Below are 18,796 nucleotides of genomic sequence, written 5' to 3'. Positions count from 1 at the left end.
TAATACATGCGTGTAAATTATTATAATGTGTCAATGAAGGACTTCTATATCATCAGGACTTAGAAGGACAGTTTTGAGTATATTCCAATATCATTGTCTAAGCCTAAGTACAGAGGATCTTAGCCCTTCCAAAGGCTTACAAGTTAGTGAGGAAGGTAGACTCTCTTACAAGGGAAGCCTGATAGAGATACAAAAGTGTTGGGATATCAATTTGAATGAAGGTGGTATTTTAACTGAATCTTGAACAGGAGAAGAATATGAGCAGGAGGAGCATTTTGCGTAGAAGGAATAGTAAGCACAGGTACCGAGATGGGTTAGTGTGTTTAATAACTTCTGAGAAATACAGTAGTACCGAGGGGTGATGTGTTGGACTCACTTTGTGGCTTTAAATGTTAAATTTGTCATATGTCTGAAGTAACACAGTGGATTGACATAGCCAGATTTGAAACACATACTAATGTCAAAACTCATCTTCTTTCTATCAGGTTATGCTGTCTATTTACTGTAAGGACTTATATTTGACAGTAAAGTTGAATTAGCATAATTGTATATTAACTACAGTGAGTTGATAAATCTGATGGTTGTATCTTTTTTGCTTTTCCTGAATTGTATGTGTCATTATTAACCCTCTAATACAGTTAATAAAGTTTACCAAATATTTTTCTGATTTCCTTTTTGGATATATTTTCTCTTGCAGGGTTACGTTTTGCCATCTGCCTTTCCAGAGTAAGTGGCTCTATGTGGGCACTGAACGAGGTAATATACATATTGTCAATGTGGAGTCCTTCACACTCTCAGGCTACGTCATTATGTGGAACAAAGCCATTGAACTGTGAGTTTGAGCAAATATTCCATATCTGAAACTATCAGTACCATATATGATAATATTATGTAATAGCTAATTAGTAAATATAGAATTAAATTTTTAATATTAAATACAGATTTATTAGCCTTTTGCAAGTATTGCCCCATTGGCAGTTTGAAAATTTAAATGCTTTACATATATCTATATAGATACATATACGTATTATGTATAAATATGTTCACATATATATAAGCTATAGCACAAGTTTAATAAAACCATTATTCTTATTAGGTGAAAAGCATTCCAGATTTTTTTCTGTTCATTTATCATCTAATTATTTTTCTTTCAAATGCTTGGTCATGCCCCACTAAATTGATTTCATGACCCACTAACGAGTTGCCACCAATGTTTAGAAAACACTGATCTAAACCACTACTTGCTATGTTTTAGTAATCACCAAATATAATGTAAATGTTTATAGTGTAACGTTGCAGAATTAATTTGACAGTTAATTTTCCTTAGTTTTGATATGGTAATGATTGCTTTTATTTAACAGTAATGACAACAAAAACTGGGTTGTGCTATGGGGCCCTAAGGATCTTTAGTGCTAACTTTTCACTGTCTTAGAATCTTATCTCTTTCTCTAATTTTTTTCTTATATTATTTAGACATAAAAATCAGAATTTAAGGATATTGGCAAGGTTCATTTTCAACATTTCTTCTTGTTTTTAAACAAATAGTTCCGTATTGTTGCATTCCACAGAATTTGACATAAGGATGAATTTGTGGCGTATCTCCTAAGTAATGTGTTGTTGCAGCTGTAATGGTGTATTAAGTTTGGTTTTCCTTCCTTTATCAGGAACATTTTCATTTCTCAGTCCATTGGTACAAGGTTTTCTAGGTCTGTTCTTTGAGTTGATCACAGCATATAGCGGGGAGGCCTGGTGCAGTTGTCTTTGTGGTTTCACAAGTGGCTCTCAATGAAGTGGACTGGTCTCTCAACTCTTAGAGTTTATGAATGGGTTATTTCTGCTTATTTCTACTCTGTAGGCATCAGTTCAGCTACATTCTTATCTGTATGACTTCTTTTTTCTCTGAGCAAATATTGGTGGCATTATTTTGTTGATTTTTTAAAAGCCATAATGGAATTTTTCTTATTTTTGGTATGAACTGTGGAACTAGATGAGATGCCCCAACTGGAGGCTAGAATTGAGTAAAATAAAGATAGCAATATTTTAGATGCTGCTTTATTTTAAAATATTAACTTTGAGAATTCTACCATGAGAATAAATTTTCTGTGCTAAAATACAAAATTAAAGATTCTTTCCTATACAGAAAGTGTACATAATTTTAAATTTTGCTGACTTATATCAATGTGAGAGTCACTATTTTTCCTGATTCCTCTTTTGATCCATATTGAGAACTGTACATCTGTTACTGATCACTTGCTGAAATGTTTTCAACCTTTGTAAATATATCTTTGTTTTCCATTCATTATTCTTATTGTAATGAATATGTAATTGTATTGCAATTTTTTTTTAATTTTATTGCATTTATATTTATTTATTTATTTATTTATTTTTAAATTTTTTTATATTTATTTTTGGCTGTGTTGGGTCTTCGTTTCTGTGCGAGGGCTTTCTCTCGTTGCGGCAAGTGGGGGCCACTCTTCATCGCGGTGCGCAGGCCTCTCACTGTCGCGACCTCTCTTGTTGCGGAGCACAGGCTCCAGACGCGCAGGCTCAGTACTTGTGGCACACGGGCCTAGTTGCTCCGCGGCATGTGGGATCTTCCCAGACCAGGGCTCGAACCCGTGTCCCCTGCATTGGCAGGCAGATTCTCAACCACTGCGCCACCAGGGAAGCCCTGTATTGCAATTTTTAACTGAGAAAAAACATCTTAACTTTTTTTCTTTTAGGTCATCTAAATCTCACCCAGGACCTATCGTCCATATAAGTGATAATCCAATGGATGAAGGAAAGGTAGTTTTTTAAAATATATATGTTTATTACTTAAATGCATGAATTTTGTATTTTTTAAATATGCATACTATTCCAGAACTACACTTACTCTGCAAAGTTGAGACTGATAACAAAGGTTGTATATCATATATACTTAATTGCTTATTTATGCATTATGAAGAACAAGTGAAAATTAAAATATTTACATTTTAAAGAAGAACTCTAAAACAAGTAAAATTTAATAAGTACAGTTAAAGGCTGTTAACTTGTTTTTGGCTTACTTAGAATAATTCCCCTTATTTTCTGATAATCCTGACAAAAACCATTTTCTTTTGGTTTTGAATTCTTTTTTACACTAGTTAAACAATTTTTATAGCACTTATCACATAACACCTTATATTAGAGTTGTCTCTGTATCTCTCTCCCCTAAATTTTTCTCCATAAATAGCTCAGATCAATAGAGATTTTTTTAAAATAATATTTAATTTTTTTATACTTGAAACCAGTTTCATGCAGTCATTACCTAGCTATTGTTAATTTACGTTCATTAGTACACTGAAAAATAATAAAATTTCCTTTTCCATGAATCTCTTACTTCCTAATTCAAACCAATCTCTCAGTAGTTCTATTTAATGATATTTTTTCTACTTATAAAATTTCATGAAAATTAGTCTGCATCAATACCAGAAAGTTAATCACTATCAGAAATCAGTGAAATGAAAGTTCTGGATTTTGTGAAGTTTATTCAGGTTTTTCCTTTTCTCAGTTAGTGAGAGTGGTGGAGCCTATATGTTGTGTTAACACTGTTCTGTTAACACTGGGAAAACAAAAGAATAGCGGTACTGTTTAGAGCCAGCTTATATCATACAATTGTATGGTTTGAGAGAAACTACATGAAGCAAGTTACAGTAACCTATATCTTCACTTTACTTACTTATTTTTGGTATAAGATAATTGTCTAAAAGCCAGTCTTTGGGTGGGAGAGCTGGTGGAAGAATTGAAAACTTCCCTTTCTTCTACGTTGTATCAGTCAGTAAATCATTTCAGTCCTTCCATTGCAGTGTCATTTCTATTCAGTCTCTTTACGACCACTGCAGTTCAAGGCATTCCAACCCATTATTTTTTTTTTTTTCCAACCCATTCTTGAGTCATTTCCAGATCAATCTTCCTAGAGTGCCATTTTAATCTTATTGCTCTCCTGTTCAAAAGCTTTCAGTGGTTCTGCAGTATCTAACAAACAAAACAATGTTTCCTTAAAACATAGCCCTAGGTTTCATTATCTTTGAGAACATCTTTAGCTGAATGCTATGCTGAAGGCAAATAGTTACTGTTGCCCAAATGTGAGCTGCTCTTTACTACCTCCATGCCTTACTTATATAAGTCCCTCTGTTTGGAATTCTTTCCCACTGTTCTTTCTCTGCTGAATTCCTACTCACATCTTGAGGCTCAGATTAAACACATATCTTTCATGATACCTTTCCTGATAATCCTAACATAAAATGCTTTCTCTCACTTCCAAATTTATTAGCACCTTAGTTGTGCAATTTTCTATTTATAAGTACCACATCCTTCAGTTAGTTCTTCTATTTTTTAATATTTAGGAGATTGTAGGGATTAAAGTTTAACTTGTTGGCACAGATTTCTAACATTCTTAGGAAGATACAGCTGGCTAGAGGGGTTAAAGTTTACTTTAACCCTCTTATGTTATTAAGATCTGGATGGGTAAAATTATTTTTTTAAAGTTACATAGCTACTAAGTGGCAGATCTAAGGCTAGAGCTTAAGTTACCTGTGTCCTGAGCAATCCAGTATTGTTTATACTGTATAGCAATTCTTAAATTTTATATTTTTCCATCTCTTTGCTTATTCCTTAAGTTCCTCTCTTACTACCCCCATCAGAAAATGCCATATACATGTCCAAGATATTTAGAAGGAATAGAAAAAGGTAAAGGAAACAAATACCAGTTTTGTTTTTTTTTTCCAGAAAGAGTATGTATTTCAGATTTCCGAAGAAAGAAGAGTTTATGTTAGGAAAATTAAGTGTACTTCCTACCAAGGTGGGAAAATCTATTTTGTTAGTTTCGATGACTGGGTCTTCCAAATGTCCCCGTAGTCTGAAATCCACTAAGTTGCGATTTAGTTGAAGTTACTGGGTCTGCCCCCAAATTTGTTCATATCTCCAGATTACTTGAACAATTATTGGCTAGCTACCAATCATTCATGTTTTTTGTTTTTTTTTTAAATTTGTTTATTTATTTGGTTGCGCTGGGTCAGCAGGCGGGCTCCTTAGTTGTGGCATGCAAACTCTTAGTTGCGGCATGCGTGTGGGATCTAGTTCCCTGACCAGGGATCGAACCCAGGCCCCCTGCACTGGGAGCATGGAGTCTTAACCACTGGGCCACCAGGGAAGTCCCTTTTCATGTATTTATTAAACAAATATTTATTTAATAGCTACTATGCATTAGGCAGTATATTAGATATTAGAGACATATAGATGAAAATGCATTTACTAGTGTAGGAGAAGAAGCATCTCCATCTGTCCAGAGGAACCGAGTTGGCTTACCCAAGGAAACAACACTAAATGCTTAAAAGTGAATAAAAAATGAATAAAAGTGAATTAAAAAGGGAGAAGGTTTCAAGCAGGGGGAATACTGAGATTTGGAAAATGCCAGTGCAGGAGGTGGTAAACAGTAGACGGTTTGTGAGGCAAGAACATGCATTTCATTCCGGAACTTATTCATTCACAGAAAATGTATTAAGTACCTACAACATATCAGGCTCTCTGTCTTATGTTAGAGGTATAGTAGTAAACAAGGTAAAACCAGTTCTTGCTTAAATAGAACAGTGTTACAGTTTGCAAGAGAATTCAGATAAGGAAAAAGACATTATTTTATTGTCTAGTGACCCTTCAGGTTAAAAAATGTACAGGTTGCTGTTGGAGCACATAGGAAGGGCATTGACTTACATTTGGTAGGTCAAGGAAGACTTTCAGGAAGAAGTGATAGCTAAAATGACATGAAGGATTAGTAGGATTAGTCAAGCAAAAATGATGACATTCGAATGGAGTGGCCCAGTTAGGATGACAGCATGGGCAAAGGCGTAAAGGTAGGAGAGAGCATGACCTGAAAGATATACTGGAATGTATTGGGTAAGAGGGATGTGGAAAAGGCTGAAGCTGGGGAGGTGAGCAGAGGCCAGACCATGATGTATCTTGTAGGTCAGATTATTCAGTTTGGACTTGATCTAAAAATAATGGTAAGGCATTAAAAAGTTTTAAACAAAAAGCTTACATTACGTGATCAGATTTGCATTTTAGAACTATCACCCTAGCTACAATATGGAATGGGTTAAAAAAAAGGCCAAGACTGGAGAGTCAGAGAGACCAGAGACTAGAGAAGGGATTTTTGTATCCTGAACCAAGAGAGAGGTATTGGAGGTGGAGGAAAGTAAATTAGAGAGATATTTAGAGTGTACTTTTTAAATTACTTGATGATTTTACCTGGTAAGGGAGAGACTAGAGTTAAGGATGACTCCAAGGTTTTTGCCTGAGCGACTTAATGAATATTAAAAAAAAAAGAATGCTGAGAGAGACACTGCAATAGGGAATACCAGAAAAGGAGGGTAGGGAAGAAAATAATGAATTCGCTTTTGGACACATTTATTTTGAGGTTCTTGTGGAATAAATATGTGAACATGTGGCCACTGGAATTATAAGTCTGAATCTCATGAGAGAGGTCTAGGCTAGATATAATTTGGAACTAATCAATATAGAGATGTAAAGAGTAAATATATAAGTAAACGAGATGTATAGAGTAAGATGTATAGAGTAAATGAGATTGCCTGATAATGTGTTAAATTAAAAAAGTCTGTAAACTTTAAAGCACATGAAAATGTTAATTTTTATTAGTAACTTATATTAATTAATGAAAGTATACCCTCTGGACTTCAAAATGGTACTGTTTTCATTTTCAGTAATCAGTTGTATGATATATGTTGAATCCCTAATGATCAAAGGCATATAAATATGCAATGCAGTATTCCCATATGTCATCCATGTGATTAGTAATTAGCAATGCAGATGTTTAATTACATTGTAATTTCATACCTGAAGCATATGAATGATAATAATTATCTTTATCGTCAGCAAATAAATGTTTCATATGATTTATGTCATTCCTAGGTAATGTGGCATTTTCTTTTATTACAGCTTTTGATTGGCTTTGAATCTGGAACAGTAGTGTTATGGGACCTCAAATCAAAGAAAGCAGACTACAGATACACCTACGATGAGGTAATAACATTATTTTTGCTAATCAAAAGCTGTTGTCATTTCTCTAGCTCTGAACGGCTTCTCTAAGAACTTAATTAGCGATTTTTTTAGGCAACCTTTTTAATTGCAATAACGCACAGTTTTTGCATATATATGAAATAATATATTAAAATAGGTCAAAAGATAGAAAAAAAAAATCTCTGCAACTCCTGTCATTTGGCCATCCAGTTCCCTTACCTCACATCCCAATGTTAGTTTCTCATGTATTCTTCCAGAGATATTTTCTGCATTTACAAACAAATTAATAAAAGTATGCTATTTTTAAATTTTATACAAGTGATAGTATACTGTAAATATTTATAGTTTGCTTGCTTTAGGATCCATATAAAGACTGTGATTGATTGATTTTTTTTTTAAAAAAAAGATGTCTTTTTTTGCCCTCAGATTTCCTATAAATTGGATGGTTTACTGAGGCATGATCATATTTAGTTTAATTTTTTTCATTTTTAGCAAGACCATTTCATAGATGATGCTGATGTTCTTCTACCAGGTTGAATATTAGTGTCTGTTTGTGATATTAGCAGCCAGTGATGATCAAGGCCTAGATCTATTAGTGCGTAGTTGTTGCAAAATAGGGAAGTTCTAATTTTATAATTCCTTCTCTATCTATTATCTGGGACACTTCAGTAAAGAGAAACTTCTTGTCTACTCTTTTGGTTATATAGTAGGACAGTTCAGATAGGAAAGGCAGGATAAATGCTTGATTCTTTCTTTTTATTTCAGTATTTACTCTAAAGGGGTTGTTCTCTAGTAATCTTAATGATGGGTAATTTGTTCTTGTTTTCTGTTTCACTATGTACTCAAAGATTTAAACATATTTCATATGCTTTAGTACACTGAAGTTATTATCCTTATTGATTTTCAAATTGCCCTTTCTTTGGTCAGTGAATCTCTTCCAGTTGTTTCCCGAGTCCTCTGGTGATAATACTCTTGGATAGCTTCCTTGCCATCTGTTATAACAAAGTATACCTATTAATCTTAATCTTGTATATTTCTGTCCCAAATTTAGAATATCTTTTTCCATGAAACTGGCTTCTTTCAGTGTGAAATGGTATCTGGTGACCATAATTTGGGTACCAGGAGTGTTCACAATTTCCAATTTAGTGAATAGATCTAGGAAATGTGTAAGTGGTTTTGTTTGTTTGTTTTTGAGAAATATGTCATGTGTTCATATTGATGCTTTCAGTTACTCAAGCAGACTACCTTGAGCAACTGTAGCAATACTTGGAATACTTCGTAAATGTCTTCGTATTATCTTTGTAAGCTTGACTAAAAGAATTTCCTTTGCTTTCATAGCTGTATACTTTTTGTATTTAAAGCTTTTTAGTTAGTAAGTATTCTGTGGTTCACCAATCAAGATCTTGAAGTTATTTTAAAAGAATATTTTTAATAAAGAGTTCTTGTCATTTCTCTGGAAGCTTTGGCCTGTAGAGCTGTTTCCTATGTCAAAATGAAAGCACATTTTAAAAATTGACTTTTTTTTGTTTTGCTTTTGTCATTTAAAGAGTTATCTTGGCTTTAGCCACTATGGAGTCACAGGGAATTTACCATCTCACCTTAAATACACTGGAAAAATACATGAAAGAACAGTTTTTAGAAATTAGCAGGTAGTGTAGAACAGGGATTCCTTAGAGAGGGGAAACAAGGTGAGCCCTTCAATTGCCTTAGCTTATGGCCTGGAGAGATCTTCCAGGTCTCAGCCCATGAAAGGGAAAGGGAGGAACCTAGGTTAATAAGCCCAACAGTCTCCCTGAGTTGAGGAGACAGAGTTGGGAAATTGGGGAAGATATCCATAGCTTATAAGACAAGGTAACAGAGAGTAGAGAACTGCCTAGAGATAGTTTTAAAAGTTCGCAGGGAGCCCTTCACCCTGCGTCTTCAGCTGAATACTGATTACTGCATGGGTGTGAGGCTTGGAAAAGATCCACTGGAAAGGAGTAGGTAGAACAATTCTCATAGCACACAGAGGACTGAGAGTAGTTCACATTCCCAGCAGAACGGAGAAAGCTTGTAGTGGACAGGGTATCAGGAAGAGTACTCAGAAAGGTACTGCCTCAGTAGTGGGGCCAAACTAGCCCTGCATTACAGGCTGGCTCAGCTAGCCTAACAGAGCTTAAAAGCAAGCCTTAAAAAGTCTAAGCTGTTTCCAAGCAGTATTTTTAACTGCATCCCAGAAAAAAAGGCTCAAAAATCTTTAAAAGTGTATAACAACCCATCATAAATTTCACAATGATTAGCATCCAGATAAAAATCTATGAGGCATGCAAAGAAGCAGGAAATATAATGCAAAAGGAGAATAAAATGCAGTCAATAGAAACAGACTCAGAAATGATACTGATGGTGTAATTAGTAGACCAGGATACTAAAACAAATATTAAACAGACTCCATATGCTCTAAAAGGTAAATGAAAGCATGAAAATGTTGAGGAAAGACATGCAAGACTTCAGAAACACAAGTGTAATTTCTAGAGATGAAAAATGTCTAAGATGAACATTTTCTCTGGATGGGTTTACCAGAAGATTTGATATTGCAGAAGAAAAGCTTGATTAACTTGAAGACACATAGCAGTAGAAATTACTCAATATGAAAGATGAGCAAAGAATGAGCAGAACATCAGTGAACTGTGGTACAACTTCAAGAAGACTAATATATGTGTAGTAGGAGTCTCAGAAGGGAGCATGTGGACAGAAAACATATTTGAAGAACTAATGACCCAAAGTTTCCCAAATTTGATGAAGACTTTAAACCCTATAAACTTCTAGAATATACAGATATCTTAGAAGTTCAATGAACTCAAAGCAGAAGAAACATGAAGAAAACTACACAAAAGCACGTCATATTTCAGTTGCTTAAAAGTAGAACCTAGTGATACAGAAAATCTTAAAAGCAACCAGAGGGTGGGGAGGTGGAGGACAATTAAATACATTAAATACCGAAGAGCAGAGATTAAAATGATAGCAGATGGTTTCCTTAGAAACAACGCAAGCCAGAACACAGTTGAATAATACCTTTACAGTTCTGAAAGAAAAAAATTGTCAACCTAGAATTATATCCAGCAAAAATATCTTTTCAAAAACAAAGGTAAAATAAACACTTTTACACACATAAAAACTCAAAGAATTCATCATTTGCAGATTTTCACTACAAGACATGTTAAAAGAAGTCCTTCATGCAGAAGGTAAATGATATCAGATGGAAATTTGGATCTACTCAAAGGAATGAAGGATACCACAATGGCAGATATGTAGGTAGATATAAATGCCTTTTTTTTAAAGGGATAATTAATTAGTCAAACCAAACGTAATAAAAATGCATTGTAGGGTTTATGACATACATAGAACTAAAATACAGATAATAACAACACAAAGGTCAGGAGACCAAATATTGTTGTTTAATAAGGAATAATCGGGTTATTTTACTGTACCTGAAGTGATGTAATATTACTTGAAAGTGGATTCTGATAAGGTAAAGACATATATTGCAAATTCTAAAGGGAACATCAAAGCAACAACAACAATAACCCCAATAAGTAAGCCAAAAAGGAAATAAAATGAATTAAAAATTTTTTTCAATCCAAAGGAAGGCAGAAGTAAAGGAAAAAGGAAGCAAAGAATAGATGGGAGAAACAGGAAAAAAAATAGCAAGATGATAGATTTAAATGCAACTATATCAACAATCATATTAAATGTAAATGGTTTGAATACCCCAGTTAAAAGGCAGAGATAGTCAAATTGGATTAAAAAGCAAGATCCATCTATATGCTATCTGTAAGAAACCCACTTTAAATATAAAGACACAGATGTTTTAGGAAACAGTAATGTTAGCACTAATGAAAAGACAGCTGAAATGGCTGTATCAGCATTCGCAAAGTAGGTATCAGAGCACTCCACTTAACTACAAAATACACATTCTTTTCAAATACACACAGAACATTCATCAAGACAGACCATATTTTGCACCATAAAATCAGTTTTTTTAAATTTTTAAAGATTGAAATCATAAAAAATGTTCTCTCACTCTAATGGAATTAAATTAGAAATCAATAATAAAAAGGTAGGTGAAAAATCTATGAATATTTGAAAGTAAGCAGTATAACTTTTAAATGACCCATGGGTCAAAGAAGAAATAAAAGGGAAATGAGGAAGTATTTTGAACTGAAAAAAATATAAAAATATGACACTGAGTCTATGAAATGCTGCTAAAGCATTCACTATAGCATTAAATGCTTGTATTAGGAAGCAAGAAAAGTCTCAAATCACTGGCCTCAGCTTCCTCCACAAGAAACAAGAAGAGCAAGTTAAATCCAGAGTAAGCTGAAGAATTGAAATAATAAAGAACAAAAATTAATGAAATAAATAACAGGAAAAAATTAAATCTTTATTTTATGAAGATCAGTAAAATTGATAAACAGCCAGAGGGATAAGAAAAAAGAGAAAAAGACACAAATTACCCATACCAGGTATGAGAAAGGGGATATCACTTTAATTTCTACAAGAATACAAAGAGAGCATTAAGGATATATGTACAGCTTAAATTCAGCAACTTAGAAGAAATGGACAAATTCCTTCAGCGACAGCAAATTCCTTGAAAGTACCAAAGCTCACTCTAGAAGAAATAGTTAACCTGAGTGACTCTATATTTACTACAGAAATTGAATTTTTAATGTATATATTTCCCTCAAAGAAAATTCCAGGCTTAGAAGGCTCACTGGTGAATTTTAGCAAATAATGCCCATTATACCCAAATACTTCCCAAAAATATAAGAGGAGGACACACTTCCCAACTCATCCTGTGAAAACAGCATTATCTTCATACTAACCAGACAAAGAAATTACAAGAAAACTACAGACTAATGAGCAGAGATGCAAAATCATAAAACTTAGTAAATATTAATACACAGTTGATCCTTGAACAGTGCTGGTTAGGGGCACCAACCTGCCACCAGGTTGAAACTCCACATATACCTTAGAGTCAGCCCTCCATATACTCCATTCCTCCATATCCATGGTTCCACAAGCGTGGATTCAACCAACCACATATTTTGCAGCATTGTAATATTTACTATTAAAAGCCTGCATATAAGTGGACCTGCACGATTCAAACCCGTGTTGTTCAACGGTCAACTACACAGTATACATATACTTACACTATACTTACATAGTATATACATTAGTGTAGCATAAAGTTTACTATACTAGATATACATTATTGATATTTATATGTTTACATATATCTATACTTGGGTAGCACATATGTAGTATTACAGGTAATGGTATTAGACTATTAAGAAAACAGAAGTCTTTTATCAAGTTGTATTTGTACTTTAAACATTGCAGAAATAATGGAAAAAGTTGTGCATGTTTGTTGCATTTAAAAGTTCACATTTGGTTATTTCTTTTTGTAGGGTATTTTCTGTTATTTGTTTCTCTCTGTTATCCAAAAAATTATGAGCTATTGGTCTTTGTAATTAGCTAGTATTTATTTTTGGAATGCTTAATAATTTAATATCTTAAAAATAAGAAGTACTTTTAAACAAGGATGTATATTGTTTTCTTTAGCAAAGTAGAAATATTAGTTCTCTCTATATAATATATACTTATGTATATGTTACACATTTTTATATATGATAAGATTAGAATGTTTTTATTTATAAGTTCCAGATAACACTAAACCTCTCTTGTATTTCTTTTATCACTTTTAAAAAAATATATTTAAATAGCTTTGTGTATAGCTTCTTAACACTACTTATATTTTACAGAAATAATTTCATCTATTAAGGCGACTAAGAAATTGCTTATTTTAATTTTTTTTAACAAATAAATAAATTTATTTATTTATTTATGGCTGTCTTGGGTCTTCATTGCTATGTGCGGGCTTTCTCTAGTTGCAGTGAGCAGGGGCTATTCTTTGTTGCAGTGCGCGGGCTTCTCATTGCAGTGGCTTCTCTTGTTGCAGAGCACAGGCTCTAGGTGTGCAGGCTTCAGTAGTTGTGGCATGCAGGCTCAGTAGTTGTGGCTCACAGGCTCTAGAGCGCAGGCTCAGTAGTTGTGGTGCATGGGCTTAGTTGCTCCGCAGCGTGTGGGATCTTCCCGGACCAGGGATTGAACTCATGTCCCCTGCATTGGCAGGTGGATTCTTAACCACTGCACCATCAGGGAAGTCCCAGAAATTGCTTATTCTAACATTGAGTTTATGGAATGTCATGTGTATATTTTGGAATAAGTTTATTACTGTTTTAAGATTTTATATAGAATTTTGTTAGAGATACTTTGACCCTAAAACATTGTATTAAATATTGGCATTTAAAAATACAACTGAGGGACTTCCCTGGTGGCACGGTGGTTAAGAATCTGCCTGCCAATGCAGGGGACACGGGTTTGAGCCCTGGTCTGGGAAGATCCCACATGCCGCGGAGCAACTAAGCCCGTGTGCCACAACTACTGAGCCTGAGCTCTAGAGCATGTGAGCCACAATTACTGAGCCCCACGTGCCACAGCTACTGAAGCCCTTGTGCCTATAGCCCATGCTCCACAACAAAGAGAAGCCATCACAATGAGAAGCCCATGCACCACAATGAAGAGTAGCCCCCTGTTGCCACAACTAGAGAGAAAGCCCATGTGCAGCAACAATGACCCAACCCAGCCAAAAATAAAAATAAATAAATAAATAAAAATACAGCTGATTGTCTATCATCATTTAAATTTTAAAATGTGATCCATAAACATTAAATTATTTTATTTAACTTAAATTTATAAGCATATGAGGAACCCAAATAAATGGACATTGAATGATGATACTAAATGATGACTTTGTATGTAAGGGAAACTCTTAACTTCCAGTTACATGGTTTTTGTGCTGCACTCGGCAGTTCAAGACATTCTAGTAGGATAGCTTCTAGAGTCTGTTGACCATTAAGAACAAGAATTGTATCAACTTGAATAGAAAAGAAGTAATTTAAAGAGAACGTAGGAGAGTGATTTTTAAAATTTTTTACAGACAAAATTTAAACAATATCAGAACAAAAAATTGAAAGGTAACAAACTTTGGTCATATAAAAATATTTTTCATGAACATTGGGGTGCATGTATCTTTTCGAATTAATGTTTTTGTTTTTTTCGGATATATACCCAGGAGTGGAATTGCTGGATCATATGGTAACTCTGTTTTTAGGTTTTTGAGAAACCTCCATACTGTTTTTCACAGTGGCTGCACCAATTTACATTCCCACCGACAGTGTATGAAGGTTCCCTTTTCTCCACATCCTCGCCAACATTTGTTATTTGTGTTCTGTTGATGATAGCCATTCTGACCGGTGTGAGGTGATATCTCATTGTAGTTTTGATTTGCGTTTCCTTGATGATTAACGACGTTGAGCATCTTTTCATGTGCCTGTTGGCCATCTCCATTTCCTCTATGGAAGAATGTCTATTCAGTTCTGCCCATTTTTTAATTGGGTTGTTTGTTTCTTTGATGTTGAGTTGTATGAGCTGTTTAAATATGTGGGATATTAATCCCTTACCAGTCATATCATTTGCAGATATTTTTCTCGCATTCAGTAGGTTGTCTTTTCATTTTGTCGATGGTTTCCTTTGCTGTGGAAAAACCTTAAGTTGAATTAGGTCCCATTTGTGTATTTTTGCTTTTATTTCCTTTACTTTAGGAGACGGATCCAAACAAAATATTGCTGCAGTTCATGTCGAAGAGTATTATGATTATGTTTTCCTCGAGGAGTTTTATAGTATCCAGTCTTTCATTTAGATCTTTAATCCATTTTGAATTTATTTTTGTATATGGTGTTAGAGAATGTTCTAATTTCATTCTTTTATTGGGTTGGCCAAACCATACGTGTAGCTGTCCAGTTTTCCCAGCATCACTTACTGAAGAGACTGTCTTTTCTCCATTGTACATTCTTGCCTCCTTTTTCATAGATTAATCGACCATAAGTGCATGGATTTATTTCTAGGCTCTCTATCCAGTTTCATTGAGCTATGTGTCTGTTTTGTGCCAGTACCATACTGTTTTGATGACTGTAGCTTTGTAGTATAGTCTGAAGTCAGGGAGTCTGATTCCTCCAGCTCTGTTCTTCTTTCTCAAGATCATTTTGGCTGTTCAAGGTCTTCTGTGTTTCCATATAAATTTTAAAATTATTTGTTCTAGTTCTATGAAAAATGCCATTGGTATTTTGATAGGGATTGCATTGAATCTGTAGATTGCCTTGTGTAGTATGGTCATTTTAACAGTATTGATTCCTCCAGTTCAAGAACACAGTATATCTTTTTATTTGTTTGTGTCATCTTCAATTTCTTTCATCAGCATCTTATAGTTTTCATAATACAGATGTTTTGCCTCCTTAGGTAGGTTTATTCCTAGGTATTTTATTCTTTTTGATATAATGGTAAATGGGATTGTTTCCTTAAAAGATACATGCACCCCAATGTTCATAGCAATTGCCAAGATTTGGAAGCAACCAAAGTGCCCATCAACAAATAAATGGATAAAGAAAATATGGTGTATATATACGATGGAATACTACTCAGCCATAAAAAAGAATGGAATTTTGTCATTTGCAGCAACATGGATAGACTTTGAGGACATTATGCTAAGTGAAATGAGTCAGACAGAGAAAGACAAATACTGTATGATATCACTTATATGTGGAATCTAAAAGATACAGCAAACTAGTGAATATAACAAATAAGAAGCAAACTCACAGATAATAGAGAACAAACTACTGGTTACCAGTGGGGAGGTGGGGGAGGGGCAATCCAGGGATCAGGGAGTGGGAGGCATAAACTGTTGGGTGTAAGATAGGCTGAAGGATGTATTGTATAACATTGTACAACACAGGGAATATAGCCAATATTTTGTAATAACTGTGAATGGAAAGTAACCTTTAAAAATTTTATAAAAATTTTAAATTTTTTAAATAAATAAATAAATTTTAAATAAATAAATTTGAAAGTTTAAAACTTAAAAAATATTTTTCAGATAGTTTTTAAGTGGCTCAGACATATAAAATAAATTTCAGATTTTAAAAGTCACCTTAATAATTACTGTGAGAAATGGGTAACCCATCTTAAAGCTCACTCTGAGATATTTTTAATTGACCTTAATTCCAAATGTACATTTTTGTCTAAAAATTCTAAAATTTTAGTTAATTTCTAATATTTGTTCTCATCTGTCAATGCAACTAGTTTTTCCAATGGAATATTGATTATAATTGCTTGGTAATTTATGTTTAGTTTTTGTTTATTCTAAGAAACTGTAAGAATACATTTTGTTTTCCTGAACTTGTCAACAATACATATATCACTATCATATTATCCTTATGCTCACTTAAGGAGTAAATAAAGTAAAAAACATTAAAATAGTGTCAGAACCAAATTAAATCTCATAATGACAGGAGGACTAAGTTATGGAAATTTAACATTATTGACGTTAGGTTGGGAAATAAGAAAAAGTTTAAAATGAAAAATTAATTATGAATAACTTGGTGTTTAAATAAAATTTTGATTTTAAAAATGGAATTCTTTACCCCTCTTCTATAGGCTATCCACTCTGTTGCTTGGCATCATGAAGGAAAACAATTTATTTGCAGTCATTCAGATGGCACTTTGACTATATGGAATGTGAGATCCCCTGCTAAGCCTGTACAGACGATAACTCCACATGGTAAGAATGTATCCCTTTTAAATACTACCTAAATTGTGATGGACAGTAAACTGTTTTGAGTTTGCATTTGGATTTGTTTGTTTGTTTTTGATGATAAGGATGGGTTTTCTTTCATTTTGAATTTTAAATATTTATACATATAGAAATAATTTGTAACAACCAGGTAAATAAAATCTCAAATAACTATATTTGTGGTTGAAATTGCAAATATGAGCTTTGAGAAAATGAAGTTACATAATCTTCTGAGTATTCTTTTCTCCAGTAGTCCAAAAAGTAGATAATTTTGTGAGTGATATAGGACTTACTTTAAACTGTTGTCATCTTAAAGTTATCAGTTGCAAGTTGCTAATGTATATATAATATGTACTGAAACACTTGGAACTCTAAGAAGGTGATTTTATACATTAAAGTATTGTTTTCAGAGTCCCCAAAATGACCCCAAGTTTGATTCGCTAGGAAGACTCATAGGACTCAGCAAAAGGATGCAAAGCCAAATCAGCACAGGGAAAAGGCACATGGGGTGAAGTCTGGAGGAAGCCAGGTTCAAGCTTCCAACAGTCTTCTCCCAGTGGAGTCACACAGGACGTGCTTAATTCCTCTAGCAATGAGTTATTACCACATGTGTGAAACATTATCTACCAGCGAAGCTCACCTGAGCCCAGAAGTCCATAGTTTGTATTGATGTCAGTCCGCAGGTACCCTCTGCTTTAGCATGTATCAAAATTTTAGATGCTCAGAAGGAAAGCAGAGATTGGTCATAAACCATATTGTTTGTATAGTTAATATAGCATAGTGTGCCACCCTTATCAGTCTTGGAATGGTGGAAGCTGTCTTGAAAGGCAAGTTACCAGTTGCCAACCAAGAGAGCTAATCTTGCAAGCTGACCTTTCTAGGGATAGAGGTCTCAAGCCTGCTTTGTTAACTTTTTTCTGTACAAGTAATATATACAGAACCTCCATGAAGGTTTTATTAGGGTGCTTATGAACACATTATGAAGACCTTGTTTGAATTTTGGATGAGGCCTAGGAATTTGTATTTCTTTATTAATCTGCATTCTCCCAATTCTACCCTAAGAGATTCTTAACCAGCAAATTTAGGGAAATAAAAGGAACTGTTTTTTAAATTGGTAGCATACTAAAAGAGTACTTTTATAGTTATTGCTAATGTTTCATCGTTTGCTTTAAAATATGAATGCCCACTTTTTTTAAAAAAATTGGTACATTCTGAATTATTACAATGTAGAAAATAAACAATCAAATTAAAAACTTATCTTTCTGTAGCAATATGCATTTTTAGACTTGTTTGTTTTCTGGTAAAAATAACAATTCTTTTAGCCACATATTGTAATATATTTTACCACTGCTTTTTGGTAGCAGTCATCTTCTGGAAAAGCACTTATTTTAAATTTGCTACAGGTCTATTTATGTGTGCCTCCAGGATAGCCCTTTTGATAGTAGGTTCCAGTTTTCCCTAATGTATGTTTGTTCTTCCTTCTGTTAGTGCCTAAGTCCCTAATCTTTGTGGTACTCCTGAGTATTCCCATACATTTTAGCATCTCCCAACCCCACTGGAACCTAGGAATTCAGAAAACCAAAACAGTAGAATGAGTAGTTTCAAGACCTTTAATTTCAAATCCAGAAGGAAATAAAAATAATATTGAAGATGGTAGAAATATGTAATATTGGTTTTAAAGTTTTAAGTTTATCTAAGTTTTTATCTTTTTTTGTAAGTCTAGTACAAAGAGGTTTTTTTCTTTCAGACCATTTGAGAGTAAGTTTTCAACATATTGCCCAATCATCCCGAAATATTTCAGTATTTGTTTCTTACAAAGACATTCTTTTATATCACCAAGTTTTGCCATTTATCAAAAGGGTCTATATGCAGGATAGATTTAGTTGTCATGTTTCTTTAGTCTCATTCAAACTGGAACTGTTCTTGAGCCTTTTCTTGACTTTCCTAACTGATAAATTTTGAACATTACAAGTCAGTTATTTTATAGAATGTGTCTCCATTTGGTTTTGTCTGATG

General features: G+C 33.8%; 1 protein-coding gene across 9 annotated transcripts in view; it reads left to right on the top strand.

The window, feature by feature from the left end:
• The window catches only part of STXBP5 (syntaxin binding protein 5), a 167,836-nt gene that overhangs the window by 50,818 nt on the left and 98,222 nt on the right, over positions 1-18,796 (top strand). For all 9 annotated transcript variants that reach the window (XR_014248491.1, XM_082405454.1, XM_082405453.1 and 6 more), the window contains exons 5-8: positions 698-832; positions 2,724-2,787; positions 6,973-7,056; positions 16,645-16,768. Coding sequence is in view for 8 of the 9 variants with exons in the window: in XM_082405454.1 (XP_082261580.1) it covers positions 698-832; positions 2,724-2,787; positions 6,973-7,056; positions 16,645-16,768 (407 nt within the window). In the remaining variant the exon portion in view is untranslated. The remainder of the gene's footprint in view (positions 1-697; positions 833-2,723; positions 2,788-6,972; positions 7,057-16,644; positions 16,769-18,796) is intronic.

Source organism: Balaenoptera borealis (assembly GCF_965194805.1).
Source record: "Balaenoptera borealis genome assembly, chromosome: 9".
Lineage (NCBI taxonomy): Eukaryota > Metazoa > Chordata > Mammalia > Artiodactyla > Balaenopteridae > Balaenoptera > Balaenoptera borealis.
Note: the sequence above shows the minus strand (reverse complement) of the source record. Positions and strands in the feature narration are given on the sequence as shown.